The following is a 22,232-nucleotide window of genomic DNA, read 5'->3' on the forward strand; positions in this document are numbered from 1 at the left end:
AAAAAAAAAAAAAAGAAGAAGTCATTTTATACTTTAGCAAAAAGGCAGAGAAAGACATAGAGAGCTTGTTTGTGGTATGGCCTATGGATTAATGCTCGCTACCCAAGAATCTCAAGGAAACAGACAAGAGGGCCTTGACCTTATAAATTTCCATCCCATATTATATATTTTGTGTTCCGTGATTCTTTTTAAGTAACATAAAGACAACAAGGATATTGATCTTTACCTACTGCAAACCAAACCATACAGCTAGCTATTTCAGCAATGAGAGTAGTAGTAGTCGTCCTTGTGGTTTTTTTTAGATTTTATATTCTTGAATTTGAGGGATATAACATATGTTGCATGCATTTCCTTGTCATGCCAGTTTGACAACTTCGGTTCGTGCCCTTATGTTAAATGAGAGTGTGTAAATTTCTTCTTTTTTTTTTTTTTTTTTTTTTTTTTTTTTTTTTTTTAACGGTGGCAATCATGAGGTACTCAATAATTATAATATAAAATCCATATGTATTTTCTTCAGTTGAGTTTCCTGGCCATTACAAATGCCCTTATGTAATTGTGAGAGATATTGTTTATATTTGCGTATATATCAAACCCTTCTAGTGGACTAATTAGACACGTGGTTTTATTGGATTAATATATAGGTAGCCAGCACCTATTTATTCCTTGCTTCATCATTTGGGTATTTTGGAAGTTATATACCTCGTACTTGTAGGCTTTAGTTCGAAAATTTTTGAATCAACATACACACATATCAGTATATATATATATAATAAATATAATGTACACAAAGTAACTACCTAGAGAGAGTTTTAGTTAATGAATGGGGACAGTAATGTCCTTAGAAAGCTGATACTAACTTCTAGCTATAGAAAAGTTTGGGGTATGTGGCTATTAATTGCAGTCTTCATTCTTATATCTGAATCCATAGAATAAGACAATCAATCATCAATGTGCACAACAAGGATTAAGACCATGTCATGTGTACATGTCAGAGTTCATCCACTGGATACACATCATGTGCATGCATATTTAAAACTTTCTTATCCATACATAATTATATGTGTATGTGTGCAGATTGGTGAGCTTTAATTAGCCTCTCATTTAGTTTGGTAGAAATTGAAGAGAAAGCAGAATATAGACCAAGAGAAGAAATAGAGAAATAAAGGACTTGCTCGAAACTTCCAGAAAAAGTTAATAATCCTATATATATATGTTAATTCTTTACTTCTCACTTTACCCTGATTAACATATAAATAAATATAAATGTGTCCAAATCTTCCTTACTTTTGCATTATAAATCGTATGCTGAATATTCTAATGGGGGCCACACACAGAACAATTAACGATCGCAACCATAAAGGGAAACAGTTATGATCAATGTGGAACACGCTTGATCTCCCAGCCCCAAGACCAAGTCCCATACTTTTCCCTTCTCTCATGGGAAAAAAGAACTACATATATATATATATATATATGTATACATTGCTTTAAGACTTATAGTATTTGTTATCCCCTTTTTGAGCGAACCTATATTACTTTTATTCCTTTTTATAATATATCCTTCATTGTCCAATTGCAATCCGTTGGCCAAAGACTGTTTTAAAGCGTGCTACTTATATACTGAATTATATATACAAATTAAGCATAATATTATTCCAACTATGAGTATTAGACCTGAATAGCATGGATTTTCAAATGTTGTTTGTTACTTCTAAGGTTTAGAAGCAGCAGTTTGAACAGTTTTCCAAACAATTTAGTATGGCTTCTTAGGAAGCTTTTCTAAGAAAACTGAAGCTCTGAAATAAACAAAAGCAAACGTTTTCCCAAACAAATTATTAATCTAGTTTGTTAACTTGGACATATGCACCCGTGCTAGTATTTATGATACAATATTAATTTTATCTTTCATTATCTTCTATATATTAGAGCTAATATTTGTATTGTTATCATTGAACAGTTAGCAGTTTCATGGGGATATGAAACCTCATAATGATCAGATTTAAAAATTTTCCAAATCGAAAAGAACTTGCAAAGAAAAGGAAATGAACAATCATTTTTGTTTGGTACTTTGACCTATATATGTCTAGGTGAACATTGTCGTAAATCGTTCATTCAGCAAAAGAATCTCGCAAAAATATTAAGCCATTCGGGACACCAAGTTCTCCTCAAACATGATCACTTAACGTCCACAATAACCATGCAAAATCAAATAGAATGTTGGGGGAGTATGGAAATATTTGATGTTCAACGAAATAAGTGTAACTACAACCAAACCCCTTTCAAATTTTAATTATGTTTATTTTTAACTAATACTAATGACTAAAATATTAATTAAGTTACCAATATATATATATATTTTTGGTTTCTTTTCCACTTTCCATCCATACCAAACAAAAAAAAAGTTCATCCCCCTGTTCTTTCTATCCCTCTTAATATTTCATTACCTCTTACCAAACATTGGCTTAGGCTAGTAAATTGTACCTTCGTCGAGGATAAAAAAGAGAAATGATACCTTTGCTGACTTTTCCTTTGCGGGAAGGAAAGTGGGATTGTATATACATAGTGAATGGCAATTTAACTAAGAAATGCTAAAAATCATAAAGATAATATAAATATAATGATAATCTACCAACAATTTAAGCTTTCCGAAAAGAATAATGAGTCAATAAATCAATAACATATAATGATTTTTAAGAGCTATATATACACTTAATAATCATATAATACACCACATACAGATATAAATACATATATGTTGGATTAATCTGATGAGGAAGACATAAAATATATATATATATATATATATATAAAGAGGGAAGATGCCAAATAGCTTTAGCATATAAATCCAGATCAATTAATAGTCCCCAGAGAATGTCCTTTTTTGTAGCACAGAATAACACCCATGACTTATTTGTTCTTTCCTTGCTTTGGTAGTGAGTGTCTTCTTCTCATAAACCTTAGGCAACCAGATGGATTCTCTCTGTGTTAGGGCGTTGGTGCAAGAGAAAGCCTAAAGCTTATGGAATAGAGAAATCCCATTTTCCTGTATTGGGGACACCAATTTTACTTTTTCTTTTTTCTTTTCCTTTCTGTCTCCCTCCTCCTCTCTTATATGTTATTCTTAAAATATATATTATATATTATATGTAAAGTATTCAAAGATATTCAATGAAACTTCAAAGAGAACATGGCATAATTTTAATAATTTTCCCTTTATTTTATTTTATAAATGTTGTTATGGACAATTCAGAGCAAAGATGAGAGAAATGTTTGGGTATGCATGTGATACTATGAGTGCATGAACGCACGCTTTGCCCCCATGCAGATGGCAGCATCATATCGTTTTCTTCTGAGTGGTAGACGATCAAGTGGGGCCTACTCTGCTTGGGACATAATCATAAGATTTTATCCCTTAGTGGTAGTAAAAATGGTTCAGCTTACAAGATTGCCACGTGACCCTATTCAAAATCATTAAGCCTCATATAAATTGATGGTCTGGGACTAAAAGGTTAATAAGCCAAAATGGTCCCCACCCTCTATCTATCTTACAGGCAAATTATTTCACTTTAGTTTGTCATATTGTAATTTGCACCCGACTAAATAATTAATACGATTAAATTAATTGGGCTATGAAATTTAGTACCAAAAATCTACTCCAGCGAGTAAAGAATAATACTATCATAAGTTAAATTCACATATTCTTGTTACAATTTTCTCATACAGTAATTTTGAAATCCCATTGGCCCCAAAAAAAAAAAAAAAAAAAAAAAGATTTTGGATTCCCATCTTTAGAAAAAAATAAAAAAGGAAAAGGAAACGTTCAATTAGCATAAACTTCTTATATTGGAACTGACATACATGTACCAAATAAAGTCGGTCAATAAGATGAATCCATTTCAAGTGTGCCACACCATCAGTAGCACCGCACAGGAGAGCGTATTCACAATTAAAAAAATTAAAAATTACAAAAAAAAAACAGTGAAACCAAAGTTTTTTTTTCTTTTTTTAAAAAACTGTTGCTTGATAATATGATTTTTTTTTTGGGGGTTTCATTTAATTATGTGTAATTTAATTATTTTAAATGTTTGTTTTTGTTAGTTAAAGATTAATTAATTATAAATTTGAATAAAGGAATATAAAAACAAAAATAAAATACCAATACAATTTGAAATTGTATTCAATTTGGTATTTATTTTCGTATTTTTTTCTACTATAAAAAAAATAATGATAGACGACGCAATTAATGCGTCCTATAAAATAAAAACCGATGCTTAACAAAGCCTTGTTTGATACGGCGTCGCTAAAATTATAAAAATAAAGGCTGATGCTTTACAAAGCGTCGCCTAATTAGGTATCTAGTGATACTTTTTTTCTTTTTAAAAAAAAAAGTCATATGATTTGGTATCTATCGATGCTTTTTTCTTAATAAAAGCGTTATCTTATATGATATCTAGCGATATTTTTCTTACAAAAAGTGTCACCTAATTTAGTATCTAGGCTTTTTCTAAAAACAATTTGTCGCTTTATTTGGTATATAGCGACGCTTTTTATAAAAGCATTGGGTATTCTCATACACATTTAGTGACATTTTTTAAAAAAGCTAGGGTATTCACATATACATGTAGTGATACTTTTTAAAAAGGCATTGTCTATTCCCAACTAGCGGCGCTTCTAGTGATGCTTTTATCATAAAGGCATCATTTTTTCTCTTATATAGTGACATTTTACCTAAAAGTGGCCCCTTTTTATTTTTATTTTTTTATTTTGAACGGTGCTTTTAATTTTGTTAAATAGCTAGCTTCATACAAAATAATAAATAAAAATTCAAATTCAAATAAATATTTGCATAACAAAATAATATTTCAAATAAATTAAATATTAATTCATATAATATTTAATACTATTTGATCAACTATTTTATATAATTATGTACAAACAAAAGCAATAAACTACTATACGCATTGAGATGAAAGGTTTAAGATCATAATTGATATCCATTCAGCTCTAAACCGGTTACATTATCTTATGACTAAGTTACACCCCTCATATTGCACATGAAAAAATTATGTTAAAAAATTATTAAAATATTTACAAAATAAATAAATATTAATTAGTATGAAGTAAATGATTATATTAAAATGTCAAAATTACCATTGTTTGTAAGTTTAACGAGGTACATTCCTTCTAATAATATCTCTCATTATCATCATGATATAATAACCACATTCAGTATTCTTAGACTGCTTAGGAGTCTAAATTTTTAAACATTAGTTTAAATGTAATATTAGATAAGAAGTTCATGTATAAGATAACAAATATAATTAACAACTAATAATGCTCACTGTAGATATAATAGTTAACTTTGTGTTGTTTTGCCATCGAAGCTTTTCATAAATGTTTTCCCTTAGTTCCATTTAATGAATACACTATATAAATATAAATATGTACATTAAATTTTAATATTATGAAAAGTTATTATACAATTAATTAAATAAAATATTAATTAATTAACTTACTCATCGAGCAATGATCTAAAGTCCTTCTGAATACGATTTTTCAATAATCATAAAACTATACTACTGCTTAGTAGAGATCAACAACACCTAACACCCAATGATTACTAAAAACAGCCGTAAATTATTAGTTTATATATTATTTGATTAAATTAACTATGTAACAAAATATATTATAACTTAACACAACATATTTTGCACAATATGAAAAGGACCATAAATGACATTGTCTTGTATGTTGCCATCTACTTCTTTTCAGCTTGTGTGCCTATCAATATATTATATAAGTGCCTGCATAATCAAATTATAAGTAAATATAATTTTTATAATGACAATTATAATTAATTGAATTGAAAAATTAACAATAAACACATTTAAATTTAAGTTACCTTGTGTAGAACTAGATGCACTCAAAAGATAATTCATGCATATAACAAAACTCAGTTATATCATTTTTCAATATACACAAATCTTGTTCATACCCCATGATTCTTTTAATCATATAAAATATTCATAAATGATCGCTCTCGACATTCTCAATCCGATGTAATAACACCTGGTTAGTGGGGTAACTATTGATAAGGCATCACCATCACCACATTGGTCATCCTTAACATGTTTTTCTTCAAACTTCCCTACAAATATCAACAAACAAAATGTTAGTATAACCAAAAAAAAAGAAAAAATAGTACTCACACATACATATAAATCATTATATATAGTTTTATCAGAAGGTACCTTATTTGATGGTAAAATAATAAAATATCTAGGCCATGCAATAAATGTCCCTTCTGCATCACCGACACGTTTGATTTCAAATGACGGAACAAGTAAAGGGGCAAATCCATCAATCATCTTATCAATAGTAACTTTCAAATTTTGATCATCTAGCATAACACTATAGCACATATCCGTTGGGATGGAAAGAATCAAAGTACTACATGCTACTATATTTCAACACTGCCTTATGCAAGATTGCATTTAACACCTTGCATTATAAACAAAGTTAGAATAACTAATTAATATGGAATATATATATATATATATATATATATATATATATATATTTATATACTTCTCATGACAATAATGATAACAAACTTAAGATAAATATAATAAAATGGATAAAATATTATTATTTAAACATATATATTAATGCTAAATATACATTTCAATTTTTATTTATTTATTATAATCCCTCTAAAGATGTTATAGGTGATGGATAAATAGGGGGAGCATCAAGCTTAGTAGTAGGTGGGGTCCCTAGATCGACAACATCGTCATCATGTACTGCACGGTCTTCATGTGATAATCGAGTATGAGTACGAGAATGCAATGTTTTTCCATATAAAGGCTATTGTTCAGGTGTATGAGGCTGAGACTATAGGTTATTACCACATGCAAATACTAACTTACTAATCTTTTCAATGTTGGATTTCTTTTGAATGATATCCAAAAAATCACTAACAACGAGTTCTAGCTTGATTATTCTCTCACTCTCCTTGGACTTATTATTTTTTTGTGAACTTTGCCTAGTTGTGTGGAAAAAATTAGTCACCATATAACCTTTGCCTCTACCCTTATGCTGACCTCCATACTTATTGGTTCCCAAAGCTTGTATAAGTATATCATGTGGAGATGAAGACTCAATTTTTCCTTCCTTTGCTTTTATCCTTAGGATATTCTACAATATATAATAATTAGAGAATTATAATATTTAACTAAATATTAATATATTTTGCATGGCAATAAGAATAATAAATTTAAGCATAATTAAGTGAATGAATAAAAATATAAAATTGAAAACTAAACAAAATTATATATATTTCAATCATAACAAGGTATAGTGGTAAAAATTAATTCATTATGCTGACAATATATATTAAATGACTGAATGAATATTTAATTACAATATTTAACTAAAAATTAATATGTTTTGCATGGCAACAATAATAATAAAATTCATAGCATAATTGAGTGAATGAATAAAAAAATATAAATTTAAAAACTAAACAAAAATATCCATATTTCAGTTATAAAAATATATAAACTATAAAATTAATCATATATAAATTTTCCATATTTCAATCATAAATAAAAATACTCACAATTTTTTCACCAAAATTTCAATTTCTTCATTTGTATATTTCCCATTTTTCCCCGTTTGTGCTTGTGTCCATAGATCCTCACATTCTCTTTATTCTTGGGTGCCTCTTTCAATTTGCTAGAAAAGTTACAAATAAATATTAATAATGCCGTGTGATTAAAATAAAAAAATGCATGTAAAAACAAGAAAACATATCATGATTTTTTCCAATCTTGCATATTTCAATGCACCTATTTTATGGAGATATTTGTTCAATTTTCTTCTTTGAGATTGTTGCTCACTTAATTTCTATAAAATTATAAACGCAAATACATATTAAAAAAATTAAATAATTAATTTTTAAGTAATTAATTAAGTTTATTTTTAAGTAATTAATGACAACACTATTATATAATTAACTTAACTTTTGTGCATTTGATAAATACTTAAAAATATACTTTGAACTCTTCTGTCATTCTCTTTTTAAAATTAAGTGGGTCTTTTTACAATTCTAAAATAACTTTTTACAGTTTCATTCTTTATACACTACTATATAAATAATAAAAGATATAAAATTACTTAATACAATATTATTTATTCTTAAAATATCCCTAATTTATACCATTCCAAAATTATATATCTCTTATAAATAAAAATTATTTTTACAATTCCAAAAATACTATATACAGTCTCTCACTAAAATACTCTAATTTTCTTTTTTTTCGTTATGAATTAGGTTGATTTTTTTTCTCATTTTTTTAATGACATAAAAGATTATTTATTTGAAAGCAAAAAATCAATGAACAATGGTGAACAATGGAGGGTAATGGTGATTGTGATTGACATGACCATCTCATTTTTAAAGACAATTGCTCCTTTCAAGATAAAAAGGTTTTATTATTATTTTACCATCTCATTTATCAAGACAATTGCTCTTTTCAAGACAAAAAAATTTGATTATTATTTTAGTCCCTTTTTCATTTCTTCCAAAACCAGTAGAAGTTAAAACTATCTTAAAAGCAAAAAATTATCTCTTTCACTCTCATTCTCTCAGTTTAAAATTTAAGTTTTCTTGGTTTTGAATGAAAGGGAGTGCGTTTAGGAAAGAAAGTTGTAGCAAAGTTTGATTAGAAAAATATCAATCTTAAATCACTGTTCATCATCTTTATCACAATCCTATCTTTGGCAAGGCATTATATGCCTCCTCTTCATTTTCTTTCTTAGAGAAAAATAGTGTGGAAAAAAGGTAATGTAGAAAACTTAAAATTTGAGGACAGTAAAGTTCTTTTGGGCAAAAAAAAAAAAAAAAAAAAATTGATAGTTGGGATCGCAATTCCTAGTAGAATGCATTTGGATAGAGGAAAATAGTAGCATCCCAATTTTGGCAAAACCCAGGTAATTTTAAAAATTTTTCCATTTAAATAATTTGTATTGTGACATAAATTTGTTCGCCATTGGTTAGTAAGCTATGCATGTGCACATCACCTTGCTCATTTGTAATGTAGATCATTTAACTAGTGGTTTTCTTCTAGGAAATCAATTTTCTCTACTTCTACGTGTCATATATACATATTTAGAAGAAAAGTTATTTTTGCTATAGGTTGACCATTGACCAAGTAGACATATTTTTGCTATGTGTGTGTGTGTGTGTGTGTGTGTGTGTGTATGTGTGTAATGCATATAGAGTATCCTGTCAATTTGTAGAAGATACTTGAGAAAAACTATGTTATTCCAATGTTTATTGTTTTGATTTTTATGATTGTCAGATTTATATTTAATCACATTGGGCACATGCTACAAATTACTTTAATAAATAGTGAAATATAATATTGGACTAATTCAATTGTGTATATATATATGTGTGTGTGTGTATATATTTTATAATTCTTTTAGCTTAACATGCTAATTTATATATAGCTTATCAAAATTTCTGAAACTATTTTTCAATTAATTTTATTTAGATATGGCCAAACCTCGTGGAGGGAATTTGCATAGCTCTACTTCAACTTCAAGTATTCATCCCACAGCATCAAATAGGAGACACCGTGCTCTAGAGCCTGAATCTGAAATTGATGTGATACCAGAGGTTGTTGTGATGCCAAACGCGAATATTGAAAATGAAGTTTAAACAATTTCAATACTGAGAATGTGATGACAGAAAATAGAGGAAGAAAATACAAATCCTGAACAGTCAGATTTGAATGGACCATTCCCAGGTGGTCCAGAAGATCCATCAATTTTTAAGAGCTTTAAAAATCATATAACTGCAGCAATATGGGAAAAGAATGTAAGGTTTTGTTCACTTTAGTTTTTTTTTTTTTTAATAAAACTTTATGTAGAAATGATTGCATATTTATATATTTTTATGTAGGAAAATCCTCCCCTTAAATGTTTGAATCATGCATTTAAGGTTGCTGAATGGATTTGGGATGAGACAGCTCCAAATGCTAAAAAGAGAAACATCGTTAGACGCTCAGGTTTATTAACATTGGTAAAATCATCATATCATTTTATTAACCCAGTTGTTATATGTGCTTTTATTGAGATATGGCAAACCTGAAACTAACACTTTCCATCTCCCTTTTGGTGAGATGACAATTACATTAGATGATGTTAGTACCATTCTTAAAATTAATGTTGTTGGTCGATCTGTATCTTGCCCTATATTATCATCTCGAAAAGGTAGAAACACTTTGAATTGATGGATTAGGAGTTAATAGGGATGAGGCTTATAAGGAGTTACAAACTTTTTGAGGGCAATCGATTAGACTAGACTAGTTCAGAGAGAAATTCATGAAGGTTTCAAATTCAGACAGTGAAGAATTTATATAATTTACTGCTAGGGCTTGTCTATTATATCTATTATGATGCACAATATTTAGTGACACAAATGGAATAAGAGTACTGGTTGTATACCTTAGTTTGTTAATAGATCTTTATAATGTCCACCCTTATGCATAAGGTTTAGCATTTTTATATCACCAATTGGGTTATGCTAGTAGGTATGGAGTTTGACAAATTCTTGGATATTTGACACTGCTGGAGGTATTTTATAAATTACTTATTTATTTGAATTTGGTAATATGTATGTTTTGCATATTTAGAAATTTTTATTTGCAGCATATTAATTTTATTTTGTTCCATTTAGGCATGGGTTTATGAACATGTTCCATTTGCTAGACCTTTTGTCAATTTGAATTTTGAGGAAGCCCAAGCTCGTGTGTTTTGTTGGATCCCTCGTAGAGATTCTGGATCCTCTATGGATCACTTACAAGTTATGTGTGAGGCACTTGATGTGCTAAAAAGCAATGAGGTGAAGTTATTAATTATATTTTTATATTAAATACCTAGTTATACATATTTCTTTTAAATTATAATTTAGTTTATGATTATTTGATAGGTCATAATGGAGTCCTTGTGCACATTCTACACCTCAATTTTCTAATTATACTGGTTGTTTGAAATGCATAGACATCATTGAGCCATATAACCCAGAAATGGTACTTTAACAATTTGGCAAAGTTCAAACAATTCCTCCAACACCACTTCTCGCAGTTCATGCAAATCGAGGATGCACTCTAGGGTGGAATAATGTTCAATATAGCTTTTTTGATCAATATTGGGAGAGACGGGATAGTCATGTACTTTCTTTTGAGCGACGTGATGCAAGAGTAGTACATCCATAGGATTGTGTACCAGAATACATAGATTGGTTTCAACGTATATCACATATTAGGGTATAAAATCCAAAACATAAATGTAACTACAATTCAAGAATCCTATGTGCTTCTCGTGATGATAGTCATTTGGTAATTGCATTTGTTAACAATATTTTTGAAAATTATAAATTACTTTATATATTATAAGTTACTCATTACTTACATTTTTGTGCAACGTATCTCACGAGTATTATATATGGTTGATGCCATAATCCAACAAAGTCATTCACAACCAGCTAATGTGTTGTTTGATAAAGTAGTACAAATTTGTGATTTGCTACGAGGTCAACATACTGGTGAAGCTTCTAATGCACCCACGGATGGAGTGCAGTCCAACTATACTCATAGAGAGAGTTCCACCCCTTGTAGTAACTATTGTAGGAGGAGGAGGAGAAGGACAAAAGATTAGTTGTATTAAGATATAACTCTGAATGTAATTGAGCTTTTGCTGTGGTAGGATTAATTTGCATGATGTAATTGGATCATTTAAGTACTTTGTATATAGTCAAATATATATCTTTTAAGTATTTTGGATGTAGCTTTGACATTTGTTGTAACAATTTCCATGAGGTGAATATATCTTTATAGGGTGTTTGGTAGTATACTTCTAAACAACTTTGGAAATGATCAATCATATACTACTGAAAGTTTTAAAGTAGTTAAGCTCTGTACTATTTTCTGAACTTTTTTTTTTTTTTTGTACAATGTTTGGTCGTAAACTTTTAAACGTCTTTAATATTTTCAGTCTTATACCTTTGAACTTCTTTAAAATTGTTGACTTATATTTCTGGACATCTTGAAAGTTGTAATTTATTATTTTGAAATATTCGGCCTTAATTTCTGTACATATTCAAGATGTTCGATTATGAACTTATGAATATATTTGGAATATTTGAATTTGTTCAACCTAATAATTTTGTAATTTTTTGTAAAGTATGTTTTTAGATGATTCAACTGTAAACTTTTGTTAAACGTTGATATTGTTCAGTTGTAAGCTTTTCAAGTTGTTTGGCTGTAAACTTTTGTACAACTGAAAATGTTCGGTTTTAAGCTTCTAAACATATTAAATTTGTTCAGTAGTGTGCTTTTGAATATCTTTAAATTTGTAACTTATTATTTTGGATCGTTCTGTCATAAAATTCTGTGCGAATTTCAAATGTTTGGTTCTTGAACTTCTGAACATTATCATTTTGTTTAGTTGTATACTTTTGAACGTGCAATTCCACATGGGTACATTTTTAGATGTTCAGTCGTAAATTTTTGTACAACATTAAACTATTCATTTTTATACTTTTGAACATGTTAAAATTGTTCGATTGTAAATGTTTGAACTAAATTTAGAGATATTCAATTATGAATTAAATTAATGAATGTCCTAATTTTATTTAAAGATAAAAATGTAAAACTACAATGGACTTGCTTTTTATCAATCATAAAAAATAAAAGTACAAAAAGATCATTTTGAGATTGCATTTAGTATCATAATCACAAAGTAATTTGTTCAAAACTATGGATTATCTAAAATCTATTGTCTTCTAAATGGCAATGTCATCTGAAATTAAACCCTTAAAAGCTTTTATTTGGAGAGAATATTCTGTTTCCCATCCCTGGGCACATATTTGATGATGTTTAAACCATTTATCAGCAACTGGAGGTATAGGACATTTTGGTACCATGAACAACTACAAAAACAACGAAGGTAGCAAAAATATTGTCAACATAAATATTAATATAATTAAATTAACCAAACTTTATTAAAAAAAAAAAATTACAATACCTTGACAAAATGATTATCATTGACAAATCCAATGAAGATAACTTTACGACAATCCACATGTAGTGGTTCTGAACAAAAAGGAAGAAAGATAAGGTATTGTCTTTTAGATATATGCATTAAGACCAAATCATATTTGGAAGCTATCAAATGGCCCATGTCTGGCATTGTCATCCAATGATTGAAACTTGGATTGCTCTCAAAATATGATACAATATAATTAAGTTCTTCTATTCTATCACTGGTTCCATGTAAAGCAGTGTACTCGTCTTTATTAGACTTCAACTCATCTATCAACTCTCTCCTTATTTGATCCAATTTATTGTCACCCATATTCATCAATTCAGCAATGTCTCTAAAGCCACAATTGCCATCAGTAGCAACATCTTGCACATCTGCAATGTAAAGCCTTAACTCATTTGGAAATGATTCCATATATAATTGATATGTGGCCAATAATGTTTGATGCATTTTCTCTATTAGAGCTTTTGATGCTTTCGATGCTTTTGGTGGCCTAACAGAAAGGACATTTTATTGAAATTCTGGTGAATAACTACTTTGTCCAGATTCTACATATTCAAAACCAGATGGATCATGATGAGTTGAAATATCCAATTTTACCTTAGGTCAACCTCGCGAAGTTATCTTAACATCGGGTTCACTAGGAGAAGTACACGATGGATTTAATATTTCTTTCAACCTTCTAAGTAAATGCAATTTTCCAATGGTATCAGTTTCATTAAACATATGAACAAACATGTTTACTTCAGTTGTACAACTCACATTTGATGCCATATCCTTAGGAGGAACCATCAAATCCAGTTTCTTCCAACGAGAATCTACACATGAGAAATGAATTGGTCGACCTTCACATTTGTATTCTGCAATCTTATGTGCATAAGGTAACCCATATGTGTGATGATACAAACAACCACATAGAAGTATATTTGGACCAATAGAATATGTTTGATTAAACTCTTTAAAGATTATATTCATTGCACTCAATGGAATAAATTCTCTTAACTCTTTAAATATTACAGGTTTGAAATGATATTGGACAACATTCAAACTCTTCTCAAAAGAAGCTTTTATAGCTTTATGTTGAAGCTATAGTAATGAATGAATCTTATTCCATGATTGTTCAAAATCTCCATAGGATGAACCTAGTTGTCTTTTTAGTTTTGCATAAGCAGACTCCATTCTAATAAATATTTAAATACAATAGTGTAAGTGCATAATAAATATAATAATATCATTATACATGCATCAACAAAAAATTTACCTGTTAGTTGTCACATTTCCCAAGTGCATAACTTTGTTGGTCCATACTGATATAAATTTTTCTTTGTACTTCTCCAACCATGCTTTCTTAACATATTCAACCGCATTCATATATTCAGAAAAATCTATTTCTAGGGAATGCAAATGTTGCTGATATTGTTTTTCAATGGAAGAAAGCACAAGCACACTCCAACAAGTAATGAATGCTTCCCAACACCCTTTTTCAAACGTCTTCTTATATTTAGTCAATATATTTTTTGATATATGCCATTTACAAAGAAGATTAGTTGCAGCGGGAAAAGCTTTTTGGATGGCATTCATTAAAGCTATTTCTCTATCTGTCACAATAATATTTGGAAAAACATGTTCATGCATCATACTTTACAATTTTTCCAATGCCCATATTTAATTTTCCTCTCATTCAAATTGAAGATATTGTAACACCAACTATTTCCACCAAAGGCAAACGATACCTATTTGTTTTGTATGTGCAATCCATTATCGACACTCGATAAAAAACTTGCAACAAAGTGATTCCCAAAGGATGCGTCCAAAACAAGTTTGTAACAGATCATATTTCTTCATTACTTCGATGCCACTCAACATAATCATGCTCAGACAACTTGCTTAATAATTATTGCATTTGTGATTTTCTAGCCTTCTCAATTAACTTACCCCTATGTCGAGCATTTTATATGGTCTTCATTGTACCGACATTATTTTCATCCTTCCTCTTTAATGTAATCAATATCTCTTTTGGTTTAACTTGTCTTTTGGTCATATCAACCAAAATATTAGTTTTGCTCGGTAAGCCTTCCGGTAAATGAATGTCCTTCAAGATGTTAGGCTGTTGGATGATTATGAACCCCACAAATAACTTGCAAACTCCAATCATCATTGCTAGATGGACAATTGTGCTTCTTGTTTCAACTTACCTTATATCTCTTTTGCTTTGGTTGATCTTTAACTTTTACTTCGATGCCACTCAACATAATCATGCTCAGACAACTTGCTTAATAATTGTTGCATTTGTGATATTCTAGCTTTATCAATTAACTTACCCCTATGTCGAGCATTATTTTCATCCCTCCTCTCTAATGTAATCAATATCTCTTTTGGTTTAACTTGTCTTTTAGTCGTATCAACCAAAATATTAATTTCTTGCTCTGTAAGCCTTTCAGCAAATGAATGTCCTTCAAGATGTTGGGCTATTAGATGATTATGAACCCCACAAACAACTTGCAAATCCAATCATTATTGCTAGCCAATTTACACCCTTTCAAAGTAAATGGACAATTGCACTTCTTGGTTCCACTTACCTTTTATCTCTTTTGCTTTGGTTGATCTTTTACTTTTGCAAAACGTCTATAAAAACCACTTTTCTCATAATTAAGAAATAATATTGGTTTTCTCCCATCACCACTTTTAGTATATGTTTTAATCACAATAACTATGCCATTAATTTTTCCAATGTCCCTTGCCCAGTTAATGAAAGAATCATTGCTTGTAAAAACCTATAGAATATAAAATATAAAAGCATTAAAATCTACAATGAAAATTTTATATGTACATTGAAAATTAAATATAAATGTACAAAAACAAAAAATGATTACCCTGTCCGTTGTAAATGTATTGGTGTAATCAACACCACATTCTAATTCAACAATTCCATTATCTATATCTTTTTCAACCTGCATATTTTTCATATTCAATTAGATATAAACCATCAATGGTTAAAAAAAAAAATTGGCATGTTTCATAAGGTACGATATTGAATATCTGTATATGCATACAATGTTTGATAGATAAAATCTAAATGTCTTAATGACATTTGGATGGACGCTTCTGAACAATTGAAAAATATTCAGTTTTAAACTTCCAAATAAAAGACGAATTTTAATATACCAAGATCAAATATAAGAGTGTTGTTCCGACCTATTCGTTGGTAAACCATCAATGAGTAAAAAAAAAAAAAATTAGCATGTTTCATAATGTACGGTATTTAATATTTATATATACATACAATGTTCGATAGATAAAAGTTAAACATCTTAATAATGTTCGGATGAATGCTTCTGAATAATTAAATGTTTAGTTTTAAACTTCCAAATAAAAGATGAATTTTAATATACTAGGATCAAATATAAGAATGTTGTTCCGATCTGGTCATTGGTAGGCGATGGAAAAAAAAAATTCCAAACTAAAGTAATCATCACAAAATAAAAAAAAGAAAAAGAAAAAACTAAATACAACTTACTATTTCATATTTTTAAGCTTCCATAATTTATGAATAATTGTTATATCTGCAACCCTAATTTTTAATAGAGTATAAGTTAGATGGATTTATATAACGTAGTATTTGAGAGGAAGAATGAGACTGTATAAAAAATTATTTAAATAGGTTTAGTTAACAAATGTCTTTAATAGTAATTTTAAATGCGGATAAAATGTAAATCAATAATGGAACTTAATAGAATTCAAATGGTAGTGCAACTAGAAGTTCCCTTTAAAACTTCATTCCACACATCTTGGTTTATGAACTGATACATTTCGAATGGATGCTTAGATACTTTGGGTGTGTTAAAATATGGTCAAATATATTTTGTGTACAAGAAACTCTTAAATTTTCTCTTCTTCTCACCGTAATTTTTAAGAGTTCCCTTCTTAAATCTCTCATCCTTATTGAAATATTATTACGAATTTAAAATTTATTTAGTAACATTGATTAACAGATGAAATATAGCCAATTATAACAAAAAATGCATACAAAGAAATTGATATAAGTTAAAATCATATATTGAAGTATATAGTAAAAAAAAAAATACTAATAAATTTAATTATAAGTTAAATTAAAAAGAAGTAATAAAAATTCATAATTAAATATGCCATAAACAAATAATGCATTACCTTTATTGAATCCAATAGGTTATTTTTCAATTGTATGTCACAACTTTCCAATTAGGTAAACTAATTGGTATTGTACTTCGAAATAATGAACCTTCCAAACTCTTCTTTCATGTTTTTTAGCTGACATACTCAGTTTGGCCTCATTACTTGATGATGATCTATTATCATCATTATCTAGGAGGCCATGTTGATCAAATGGGTCTGTAAATTTACATCAAAAGTATGAGAACAAAAAATTAATTAAAATAATAATGACAAAAATAACAAATTAATAAATTAAGTAAGCACAATTTAACTAAGCACAAATTAATTGACAACAATAAAAAAAATTAATTAAACATTGTGAATGTACACATAATTAAAAAAAATATATATAATAACAATGGAATAAAAAATTAATTAAAGCAATAATAACTAATATAATAAATTAATAACTTAAATAAGTACAACTTAATTAAGCACAAATGAATTGACAACAATAACAAAAAAAATGAATTAAGCATTTGTGAATGTACACATAATTAATAAAAAAATATAATAACAATGGAAAACACATAATAATAATGGAATAAAAAATTAATTAAAACGATAATAACAAATATAACAAATCAATAAATTAAATAAGCACAATTTAATCAAGCACAAATTAATTGACAACAATAACAAAAAAATTAAATAAGGATTTGTGAATGTACACATAATTAACAAAAAAATATAATAACAATGGAACAAAAAATAATTAAAACAATAATAACAAATATAATTATTTAAACATAAGTTAGTGAATCTAATTACCAATTTATTTAGTAGATGGTATCGTTTTTATCCATATCCCCTTGCAATCATTATGAACATAATCATTAGTACATTCTTCCTCATTATCACTTTCAACCACACTTGGCTACTGAAAGACAAATGAATTTTGAACTATCGTAGTATCTCCAAGAACATCTTCTTCAATCAATTCACCGTCAATAAAAGTACTATGTTGTGGTGGAGTTAAAACTATGGACCATTTAGAATCAAGTTGATCCTTTATAAAATCCCGACGCAAGAAAATGCTTTAAATTTGAATTTTTGACCAAGTTTGGCCAAAGTTGATTGAATTTGACCAAATGGGTTATATGGTTGACTTTTTACTGCAAGAGAAATTTTGTACTGACCGAGATACCATGGGGAAGTACTCATCAACATGAGTTCATAAACTAGTAGAACACCAAAATCAGAGCTAAGATTAGAAAGTTATGGTTAAAACAAAATGCAACTAGACTGATCTATGAACTTGAGTTGACTTTTTTATTTATATAGATTTTGATATTGACTCATGTACTCTGTAATAATGCTTGTTGATATTGAGTATATGAATATATATATATATATATATATATATATATGTATATATATACTTGTTAAAAGAATTGTATATATATGGATATATATGTGTAAGAATATATATGACTAGATATATGTATGAATGTATATGAATCTATATTATATATGTATAAATACATATATAAGCAGGTATATACTTGCTAAAAAGATTGTGTTTATTTGTATATGACTATATATATATGTGTGTGAACATATATGAATGTATGCAAATGAATATATATATATATATATATATATATATATATATATATATATATATATTTGTGTACATATAGATGTGTATATTTGTATATTTTGTGCTATTAAAAATTTTGAAAAATATTGTGTACGTTTTAAAATTTAAGAAAATTATTATTTAATTTTATCGGGTAAAACTTACGTTATTTAAATATATTTGTTGCATAAAATTATAGTTATGATTTTAAAGAAATTATTATGGTAATAATTAATTTTATAAATTGTTGAATTTATGTGGTTGTTTAAAAAGAAAATATGAAATTTTATGGGTTTAGTAAAAGCGTATAAACCAGATGACATTTCTATCAAAATTCGGTATTTATGATATTGTGAATTTTTATAGTCTTTACATGCACCATACAGTACTGATATTCTGTACTGTATTCCTTATTAGCATGTAAGTATGTATGGCCATCCCGTTGAAGCTATGAGCTTGAGGGTTGACAAGTATTTTATACAGTGAACATCAGCTGTCTCCCTCTTTAGCAGCAGGATGACTAGTTATTATATAGATTAGCGTGCAGGTTATATATATGGTAGTCCTTTATGAGCTGTGGTGAGTGAATGTTGGTAAGAATTTTGCACAGTGAGCATCAACTGTCCCTTCTTTGGCTGTAAGATGGATGGTTATTATGGATTAGAACTCACATATGTATGGCTATCCTGTGGGAGCTATAGTCTTGAGGATTCACAAATATTTTGCATAGTGAGCATCAGCCACCCTCTTCTTGGCAGAAGGACGACTTGTTTAGCCATTGCAAGTTATTAATAATCACCGCCAAGATGATCGATTGTATGTTTCTCTCTTTAACTTCTCCTTTAGAATAGTGCTAGGGATGCTGAGTACTGTCTGACACCACTGGTATATCATGTGGTGCATCAAATGTCTTTTTCATATATATGTATATATACCTTATGTTATGTCTGTATATACCATACCGTACGGGGGCAACGACCCGATTCGGCCCATGAGTAGTTAAATTTCGTAACTTTGCTACCTACGAAACTAATAAGTCAGACGACTACTATAGACAACCATCATGGATCGTGTTAGTAGTAATGTACTTGTGACAGCTGATATTATGAGACTATGGATTAGCATGTTATATGGTATGTTAGGCATATCTCCGTTACCAGTGTGCGAGTTATATAGAATATTTATAAATTTATAAATTTTAATTTATTTTATTTTTATCTATTCATGATTATGATTTTCTATTATTATCATTATTTGTTATTGTAATTATTTTTGTTATTATTATTACTAATTGTTTATGATATTATTATTACTATTATTATTTATTATCATTATAATAATAATAATAATAATTATTATTATTATTTATCATTGTTACCGTTGTTAATTATTATTGTAGTTGTTATTATTATTTATTATGATTATGATTATTATTGTTATTGTTGTTGTTACCACTGTTGTTGTTATTATTATTATTACTATCATTACTTGTTAATATTATTACTGTTATTATTATTATTATTATTATCATTATCACTATTGTTATCGTTACAAACAATATTAATCTTAATATTTGTTTTTGTTATCATTATTATCATTAGTGTCAATTGCATATTCATGGTATTTGTCCAAATGAGTATATATTATAGTATTTGGGTAAGTATATAGTCTTCGGGCAAGTATTATAGCCTTCGGGCAAGTAAGAAAGCCTTTAAATAAGTATTGTAGCCTTTGAACAGGTTAACCAAACTCCTAAGAGGTTATATTATTATTATTATTATTACTATTATTATTGATGTTTTTATAATGCTTCTATATGCATTTATTTTGGTGTTTTAATGAAATGGTATAGAAATGTAGAATTGTACTAAGTAGGTGGTGTGGGTGGATATGAAATGTAAAGGTATTTTCTATTTATTAAATTATTTCTATTGTATATATTCTTATGCTTTTGTTATTGAAGTGCTGCCTTTTGTGGAAATCCTTTATGGTAAGGTGGGAGGAATAATGTGGTGTATTATTGCAGTATGTTTTCTGTGCAGAAAATTTTTGGAACATGCTTAACCCTTAGGAGAGATGCTGCTGGATTGTCTGTAGGATGTTTTGGTTGGGTTTTTCCAGTTAGGGCTCGTCTAAGGTTCTGATAAGAAATCTTGGGTTGGTCAAAACATCCTCAACATAAAATACTTGTTGAACATGTGAAGCCATAATGAATGGGTCAGATTTATATCCAATTTTATTTAAGTTAACATATGTAAAACTCATCTCATCAACTTTCACACTACTGTTGCCGATCCAATCACACTTGGATATGGAAATTTGAAACACAGTTAATTGACATCCCCTATTTCTCTTATTATTCTATAGTATGTCATCTTAGCTAAAATAGGGCTATTGTCCTTAACACTAGCAAAATGCTCACTTTTAGCAACTACCTTCACACCACTATTTTGGATGACCTGCTTATTATCCTTATCCAAAGTATTGAATCAAACCCCTTTAATCTAATATCATTCATGCTTCGTTAGCGCCCATTGTGGACTAGGTGCTATCTATCTTAATGTTTTGGAAACTGTATGATTTAGTTGACTTTGATCTTGTTCAATTTAGTCAATGAAAAAAATACAAAAAATATTTACTATACCACATCGATCCAAGAAAATGCTCTGAATTTGAATTTTGACTAACTTTGACCAAGGTTGACTAGGTTTGATCAATTGTGTTCCACGATTGGCTTTTTATTGCGAGAAGAATTTTGTATTGACCAACTTGTCATGGCAAAGTACTCATCAATACGAGTTAGTTGACTAGTAGTATGCCAAAATCGGGACAAAGGTTAGTTTTTTATGGTCCAAACAAGATGTGACCTGGACTTATTAGTGAGTTTGAAGTTGACTTTTTATCTATATGTGTTTTGATATTGTTTTATATGCTATGTAATAGTGCTTGTTGTTACGAGTTTGTAGACTGATGGTATTCTCAATTTGGACTTATAGTTGAAAAGATATGGGTCTGTAAAGTTGGGATCAACATTTTTGGGCAGTTATTATAAGCATGTGGAGGAATTTTTGAAAAATGCCTAAGGGATGCCACATGTCACCAATCCATGGGTGCCACATGTACTCTCTCTCTTCTTCTTCTTCCCTTTCCCTTTCTCTTTCCTTAGGCTGAAAATCACTTTCTCTCCCCCCCCCTCTCTCTCTCCCCCCTCTCTCTTCCTCTTTGGATTGGCGAGAAATGATGAACCATAAAGGACATGCACCGGCCATCGGCATAGCCCAGCACTGGTGAGCTCGACTGCCAAATTTCACGGCCGGCCGGCCGACAACCTGCTCAGATCGGGCAA

The 22,232-nt window shown here is 28.9% G+C and overlaps 1 protein-coding gene across 1 annotated transcript; it reads right to left on the bottom strand.

The window, feature by feature from the left end:
- Nucleotides 1-12,853: 12,853 nt before the first annotated feature.
- Nucleotides 12,854-13,527, bottom strand: LOC107422213 (uncharacterized). Its single transcript, XM_016031638.3, has 2 exons — nt 13,096-13,527; nt 12,854-13,000 (listed from the first exon to the last, which is right to left on the bottom strand). Exons 1-2 carry the CDS (start codon nt 13,525-13,527, stop codon nt 12,854-12,856), a joined length of 579 nt encoding a protein of 192 aa, XP_015887124.1.
- Between the last annotated feature and the right edge of the window lie 8,705 nt (nt 13,528-22,232).

This window comes from Ziziphus jujuba, chromosome 1, assembly GCF_031755915.1.
Source record: "Ziziphus jujuba cultivar Dongzao chromosome 1, ASM3175591v1".
NCBI classification, from domain to species: domain Eukaryota; kingdom Viridiplantae; phylum Streptophyta; class Magnoliopsida; order Rosales; family Rhamnaceae; genus Ziziphus; species Ziziphus jujuba.

What these genes read in the sequence shown, in the direction of transcription:
- LOC107422213 (XM_016031638.3), bottom strand. Translation starts at nt 13,527, where the DNA reads ATGGAATCATTTCCAAATGAGTTAAGGCTTTACATTGCAGATGTGCAA. An exon ending in ATGATAATCATTTTGTCAAG is followed by an intron (nt 13,001 to 13,095) that starts GTATTGTAATTT and finishes TTGTTTTTGTAG; the next exon opens with TTGTTCATGGTACCAAAATG.